General features: G+C 53.6%; 1 protein-coding gene across 1 annotated transcript; it reads right to left on the reverse strand.

Moving 5' to 3' along the window:
- Positions 1 to 2,709: 2,709 nt before the first annotated feature.
- Positions 2,710 to 7,039, reverse strand: ZFP36L2 (ZFP36 ring finger protein like 2). The gene is made up of 2 exons (XM_082643119.1): positions 6,644 to 7,039; positions 2,710 to 6,110 (listed from the first exon to the last, which is right to left on the reverse strand). Exons 1-2 carry the CDS (start codon positions 6,692 to 6,694, stop codon positions 4,680 to 4,682), a joined length of 1,482 nt encoding a protein of 493 aa, XP_082499245.1. The 5' UTR covers positions 6,695 to 7,039; the 3' UTR covers positions 2,710 to 4,679.
- Positions 7,040 to 7,546: the final 507 nt, after the last annotated feature.

Here is a 7,546-nt window from a genome sequence, read left to right on the forward strand (position 1 = left end):
GGCACCCCCTTCCCACAGGGCTCGCCCGGCAGGCCTGTCCAGCCGCCAGGCCCTGGCTCCTCCCTGACCCTCCCTCCTTCCCTCCCTCCCTCCTTGGCCTTGCTAGCAGCACAAACTGGAAGTGCCCTGGATGGCTGCAAGTCTGCACATCCCCCAGAGAATGAACAAGAAAAAATAAACACGGTTAAATGAGGTAACAACAATGGAGAGTGGTTATGGGCCCTGATGGGAGAAGGTAAGCCTGGATGCTTACCAGGGGCCGCGTCGTTTCCCATTAACTCAAAGGCTAGGGAAGGTGCAGGGACCCAACTTCCGCTTTCAAGATGTGGCCAGAGTCACATCTGCCCTCACTCTTGTCACCACGAGCACAACTGAAGGAGAGCAAGTGCCTTGAGTTTGTTCCCTTCCAGGTTCAGATGCTCTCTTGTGGGCCTCCTCTCTGCATACATCTAGCCTGGGGGTTTCTGAGACCCTCCCAGGCAGACTTCACCACTGAGCATCCCAATGCTGGGCCAGACCTGCTGCCAAGAGCTATGCCTGTTTGTCTTTCCGCATTGGGCCCTCAAGGCCTGGTCCTATCATGGGGTTCCTGAGCCGCTGCAGGGCTCGCAATCCTCCATCTATTCCCAAGGGCGGGTGCAGAGCTTCGGCCTTCTCAACAGTTTTTTTGTGTCCACACCCCCTCCGCAACCCCATACACTCAGCAGTAGATTCAGACAGAGTGAGGGGTGGAAAATATCTACATGCATGCATCCCTTCTCTGAAATAATTTAGAAGGTGGTGCACACTAATTGGGTTACTTAAAAAATACCTTAGTTTTCAAATAGCTAGTGGAAATGCCACTATTAAGACATTCTAAACACCATCACATTCTGGGCTCATTTGCACAACCAACTCCAAAAGAATTTTATCTTGAGTATAATTCAGGAGTCAGTTTTAGTTCCGCTCCCCAGCCCGTGATAGGAATCCTGGCTTGTTCTTACTTGCAGTTTTTACTTCTAGTTCCCTTCATTTACAAGAAAACTTTTCTAAGGGTGATCAAGCAATTGTAGAGCGTTTTGTTTGCTGTTAATTCCAGCCGCTGCAGAAAGACAATGACCCACATACCCTCCATTGATCTGCAGCAAGAGAAAATTTCTGAATGATTCCCCCCAGCTTTCCACGCTCCACTGGGTCTAAAATACAAAAACATCAGCTCTTAGCAGTTGGGCTTTCAGACAAACCAATTTTTAAAAATGAACGTGGCTTACCCCAAAAAGAAGTCTAACATTCCAGTTGATCAAAAGCACTTGTTTAGAAAAATGTCTTGGAATGAAGTGGAAACAAGGCCTTTGAAATGCAGTTTGGCCTATATAGCACCACATTTTTAGACTTTTCCTCGCCATTGTACATTCTTTATGGTGAAGAGGCCTAGGAGCCTGCAGGGTCTTCACTCATCGAGCCCTCCTTGGCCTCAGGCTTCCCCTCCCCCGCTGCTGAGGCTGCCCACCCGCCCCTCCCCAGCCAGGGGCCGGCATCTGGGAGAACTTTGAAACTGTTTCCCATCCCCTTTGGCAGCGGCGCGCCCAGCACCAAAACGCTCCGGTTAACACCAGCGCAATCATCGTTAACGTGAAACAGCTGCCCGGGGCCTGGCGCGCTCCACCGACGGCGCCCTCCCCATCAGGCTCAGCTGTGAGACCCGGGAGACGCCCCCCCCCCCCCCCGCCCACCCGGCGAACACAGGCAAACACAGGGTCGAGGGGATGCAAGTATGGGTGATAGAGCCCATACGTTGTAGATGAGGAAACAAAACTTTTGCTAAATCTCTTACTTACTTTGGAAAAAAAAAGTCTGAACTCTGTGTCTGTTGGCGGGGGCGGGATAGAGAAGGAAAAACAGGAATTGATTTATGAACCACATTTTTAACTTTTAAAGTGATTGTAGGAAAGAACCATACTAAGGTTTTGTTCAATTGTGTGAGAATCAGCAGACAGACTGATGCTTTCTTTTTTTTCCCTTCCTTTTTTCCAGACCTGGGTTGGATTTGCTTTCTGGCCGCTTACAGTTGTCTCAAGCACAGACACTAATCCTTTTGCATAAATAACGTGTGTGCTCACTCCCAGAGGAAGCCATCCACATAAACATTACCCAGATATAAGTTTAACCTGTTTCACCTTCCTTCTCTTTCTGTCTTCTGTGGACAAGGACACAACCAGGCTTTCCAAAGTCCAGGCCAAACCCTAGTTCTCCGGCCCAGGAAAGGCTGGGCCTAAGCCCCCATCCCCAGTTCAGCCAAGGGCTGGCAAGACCCTCCTCACCCAAGCAGTTTGGTTCCCTGTGCGTCCCAGTGGAAAGAAAAAAAAAAAAAATCAGACCTTCAGCTGCCACTGCAGACACGTGATCCGCTTGGTGACTCACAGGCAGGCCCCACGCCTCAGGCCTCCCAGCCAGGCCCAGCCACCAGCCAGTCAGCCAACACGGGGATGCATCTTATTACCAAAGAGAACAGCTAACTAATGCCCTTGACGGTCCAAATTACTTTCTTTCAGCTAAAAGAACTTGTATATAAAATATATAGGGGGACAGGCTCTTCTGAACTCTGGCTCTGCCAGTTCTCTAAACCCTAGCCCCCAATCCCTCTAAGACCTGGGTAATGCCTGACAGTGGTGAGAAGCTAGAAACCTAGATACTCCCATTTAAAAAAAAGGAAGCTATCTTACACAATAATACCTTTTTTTCCCAAAAGTTTTATTGGGGGAAAACTACAAAACATTTACAGTACAATGTTTACAGTCACAATTTGTAGTGAACTGATTCCCCAAATATATTACAACTCAAGTTGACTTAACCTTGTTACATTCAAATACCTACTTCTGTCAAAGTAGTCCAGAATACATACATACATAGTGCTCCAACTGTACCTACGTACAAACAAACTACATCTACTGCTCATTCATCCGCTGTCCAGGAAAGCATTCCTGCCTTTCCACACGGAAAAAAAAAAAAAAATAGTACAAGTTTTGGAATTTTCTGTAATTAAACAAGGCATATTCATGTACTACATACCATTTTAGCACTAAGAGGTGGCCTCTTCACTTTATAGCTATATAAAAAAAAAGTGGTAAAAATCTTTTCCTTTTGTGCAGTTGAACCCATCCTACATTCAAATTCTCTCAAGCACTAATAGACAAAATACTTATTTGGTTGAGGAAGATTTAAGGCAAGTTCTGGCCCTTCCAAAGGCACTGTGAGATTACCCTCCCCCCCCATTATTGCTACATGTCTTTATATGCAGAGTATGTCACAGTAGAACTGGTGGAATAAGCAAACAAAAACCATTTTCTGCTGATTTATAAAGATGGAATGAGAAAAGCATGCCACATGTAAGCCTGATTGCAAAGTATGTGGTCACTTTTTTTTCTTTTAAAGTTGGATGGGCTACAACCATTATACATTCTAAGAAAAACTCAAAAGATATTCCTCAAACTACTTCCACAGCATCAAGATAAGATTTCCGTAAAGAAACCATGCAATCTTTCAAAATTTACGTAAACAAGGAAAGAAATTAATGAAATAAATATTACATACAATCTCTTAAATTAAGATTTTTTTTACTCATTTACAATAAAATAACCAAGTGAAGTTACAAAAGGCATATATTACTGTGAAAAGAACATACACTCCACATTTTGCCGATTAATAATGGCAATCATAATTTAACATAATAAAAGAATATATATCTATTGCTTTTCATCATACTTGATAAATACAGTATGAACAAAATTTTCAATGTATACTTTTCACAAGATAATAAATAAGTTAAATAGTTTTTTCATATTGAGTTGTGGTGCAGTGGTGCGAATCAACTCAAAACAGCTAAAAATTCAGCAGTTATTCCCCAACAATTACAAACTAAGCTCTGCCCAAGGCTTCCAGAAAGAGCAGACAAAACGGTTCTAACTTAAACATCCACTAAGTGGTGGCAATGAAACCAGGAACCAGTATGAAACTTTGGAATGCAAGGGTTTTTTTTTTTCCAGACATATATAACTTTGTTAAAAAACAAAAAACACCTATGGAGCTGAGGTCTACTATCAAGGCATATTCTTGGCAGAATATTGGATTCTAAAAGCTTATAGGTTTAGCAAGGTGTTGGTTGGCTTGTTTGTTTACACTGGTCTGAGACAACTAGGAACCTCTCTCAAGATAAGAGTCCCCACATCTGGACTGTAACTAATGCTTTGCAAGTGAAGATATGGAATGGTGGTTGGTAGCTGCTGGTGCCAGGTTGATTTTTCCTAAAGTCCCAAACTCACCGGAGACCTAAAAAAGTTTGTGTTTGGTTTTTGTTCTATTCGCATCACAACTGCTCTGTTGTGAATATTTTGTTCAATACAAAAAGTTCGTTGGCTTTTTTTCGCTCAACAAGAATGAAACTTCGTAATAATAATAAAAATAATAATAAAAAACAAAACAAAACAAAACAAGAGGAAACCGAAAGGGGAGGGGTGGGGGCCCCTCCCGGCACACAAGTTCGAGTCCAAGTGCTCGGTGCGGCCTGCAGTCTGCTTGTGGCCGAGGTCAGCCCCCCACACTCCCGAGCCTCCCTGCCCCTAGCAGGGGCGCGACTGCAGGGGCGCCCTCCAACACCCCCAGAACGGCCTTCCCTTCCTCCTCCTCACTAGCGCCCTCTTGCCTCAGTCGTCGGAGATGGAGAGGCGGCTGAAGATGGGCAGGCGGCGGCCGGGGTCGAGGCTGGGGGACTCAGAACCGCTGAGGCTGCCCGAGCTCAGGGAGCCACTCAAGTAGCTGTCGCGGTCAGACAGTGAGTCCGGGGGACTAGGGGGCGCGTCGAACACGGGCGACTCGGATAGGCGGCGTGGCAGCTGGAAGCTGAAGGGCGGCGAGGGCGGCGCAGCGGCGCTGGCAGGGAGGGGCGCGCTGGGCGGCGCCGGGGGCTGCGCGGGGGGCACTAGGCCCTGCTGCTGCTGCTGCTGGCTGCGATAGTAGGCGGCGGCGGCCACGGCGGCGAAGTTGTGGGTCTGGATGGCGAGAGGTGTGATGAGGCTGCTCAGCTCCGGGCCGAAGGCGAAGGCGTTGTTGGCGCACGAGGCCGACGAGCAGGTGGCGCAGGGCGCGCCCGGGGCGAGCAGGTCCTCGGCGCCCCCGGTGCCGTACAGCAGCGCGGCCGCGGCCGCTGCCGCCGCAGAGGCACAGCACGTCGGGGCGCCCGAGGGCGTGGAGGCAGCCGAGGCCGAGGAGCAGGACGAAGCGGACGAGGAGCAAGACGAAGCCGAGGAACAGGAGGGTGGCGGTGGCGTGCGCGACGTGGGGCTGTCGAGCAGCAGGGGCGACTCCAGGCCCCCCGGGGGCTGGTGGTGGCCCGACGGGAAGCCCGAGAAGCTGAGGCTGTGGTGCAGCTTGGGCCGCGGCTCCCGCGGGAAGCCCAGGTGCAGCGCGTCGCGGGCGCTGAAGGTGCGCAGGTCCCCGGAGGCGCTCCCCGACGGCGCGGGCCGCCGCTCATCGGCGTTGTGGATGAAGTGGCAGCGCGGCCCATAGGGGCAGAAGCCGATGGTGTGGAAGGTGCGGCACAGCTCCGTCTTGTACTTGGGGTGCCGCGTCAGGCTGCGCAGCTCGTGGAAGCCATGCGCGAACTGGCACTTTTCGCCATACTTGCACGTGCCGCTCTCCTCGAAAGGCCGGCACAGCTCAGTTTTGTAACGCGTTGAGTTGATCTGGGAGCCGCCGCCCCCCTTCTGCTGCTGCTGCAGGTGCAGGAGGTGCTGGCTGCGCTCGCCGTTGTCGCTGAACGAGCGGTCCCGGAATTTGTTCTCCTTGTTCAGCAGGGCCGTGCCGCCGCCCCCCGACGGCTCCTTGAGGGTGCCGTAGGAGGCCGGCCCGCCCGCCGCCGCGCTGCCGCAGCTGCTGCCGTTAGCTGCGCCCGGGAACTTGGGCGAGCAGCTGCCGGGGCTAGGCGCGGGGTGGGCGAGCGCGTGCAGGTTGCTGGCTGAGTGCCGTCGGAGGAAGCCCGGCGTGAAGCCCGAGCTGGGGGCGGCGGCCACGGGTGTCCCCACCGCCTTCTTGTCCAGCATGTTGTTCAGATTGAGGTTGGCCAGGGACTTCTCCGTCTGCCAAAAAGGAGGGTAGCGGGGAAGGGATGAAAAGTGGGAAAAGGAAGAGGGGAGGGATGCGTTGGGGTGAGTTGCAGAAGAACCACTTCCAGACCTCCAACTCTTTTTGTTTTTTTTCGGATTTCGACTCGGCCCCCAACCTCCACCCTTACACGCGCACAAGAATCAAGTTCGCGTTGGGAGGAGTCGGACTCTCCACCCTAGGCCGCGCTGGGTTGCGACATGTGATCCTCAGTCGTGGGCCGCCGGCCTGGGCGGCGCAAACCCCGTCCGGGAAGCCCCGGGCAAGCGTGGTTGTGGTCGGCTGCGGAGAAACTAAACAGCTACAGCGACTCCCTCCTGCCCTTCCTCCCCGCTCCTTCTCCCCGTCCACAAGGTTCGAGCACACATTGCAAACTCCGGCATTTTTCCCGAGCCCAAAAAGTCAAGGAGGGAAGAGGACCCCCAAATCCGAGGACAGAAGGCCAAGCCTGAAAACTCGAAGGGCTTCCTGCTTGCCCGCCCTCCTCCCTCCCTGCTCCTCCGCGTACCTTGCACAAGAAGTCGATATCGTAGAAGGCGGACAGAAGTGTGGTCGACATGTTTCTGGATCCTGTAATGGTCGGAGCTGCAGGCTGGGAGGTCCGGAGGAGCCCTCGGGGCGGCGCGGCCGGGCTTGAGCCACGACGAATAACGGGCGAGGGGCGGGGAGGGACCGAAAGTTTGCTGGGGGGCGAGAAAAGAGGGAGCGGGGGCAGCAGCTTGAACTGGTTTGAGGGTGCCCGGGAGTGCAGAGTGGGGGGAGAGGAGAGTGAAGCTAGAGCGCTCCTCCGCGCCCCGGGGTGCCCGGCCCGCCCCCCCCGCGCGGAGCCGACAGCAGCTCGCGGACTGTTGGAACTCAGCCGCCCGAGAGCGCGCGCCCTATATAGAGCCCCGGAGCGCGGCAGCGGCGGGGCGGGCCTGCCGCGGGGAGGGGACAGAAGGCTGACCCCGCCGGGGTCTCCAGGCAACGCCGCCCGCCGGCTTGCGGACGTCAGGCGCCTTCCTGGCCTCCCATTGGCCGCCGCCAATTTTTTTCCTCTGGGGGGAGGGGGCGGAGAGGCCTCGGGGCGGGGCTGGCCGCTGGGGCGCCCGGGGCGGCGTGGAGAGCTCGGCCCAGATGGGTGCTGCTGGGTGGCGGCGGGAAGGTACTGCTCCCCTCCTTTGGGGCTGTACTGTTGGAAATCCCCTGCACACTTAACGTGGCCGGGTTTCTGCAGCCCTGGACGTGTTTTTCCCCGCCCGGTCCTGCTAGGCGAAATTGCGGAGCTTTTATCTCCCACCCTCGGTTTTTTACTGGGCGCGGGAATTGCAAAATGCAAGAATATTGCAACCGTCCGCGCGGCCCGGCTGTTTTTGCTAAGGGTGCTCCGGCCGGGGGGCGGGGACTCTGGGCCCGAGCTGACCGGTAGTGG

This window comes from Mesoplodon mirus (genome assembly GCF_964341445.2).
Source record: "Mesoplodon mirus genome assembly, chromosome: 14".
NCBI lineage: Eukaryota > Metazoa > Chordata > Mammalia > Artiodactyla > Ziphiidae > Mesoplodon > Mesoplodon mirus.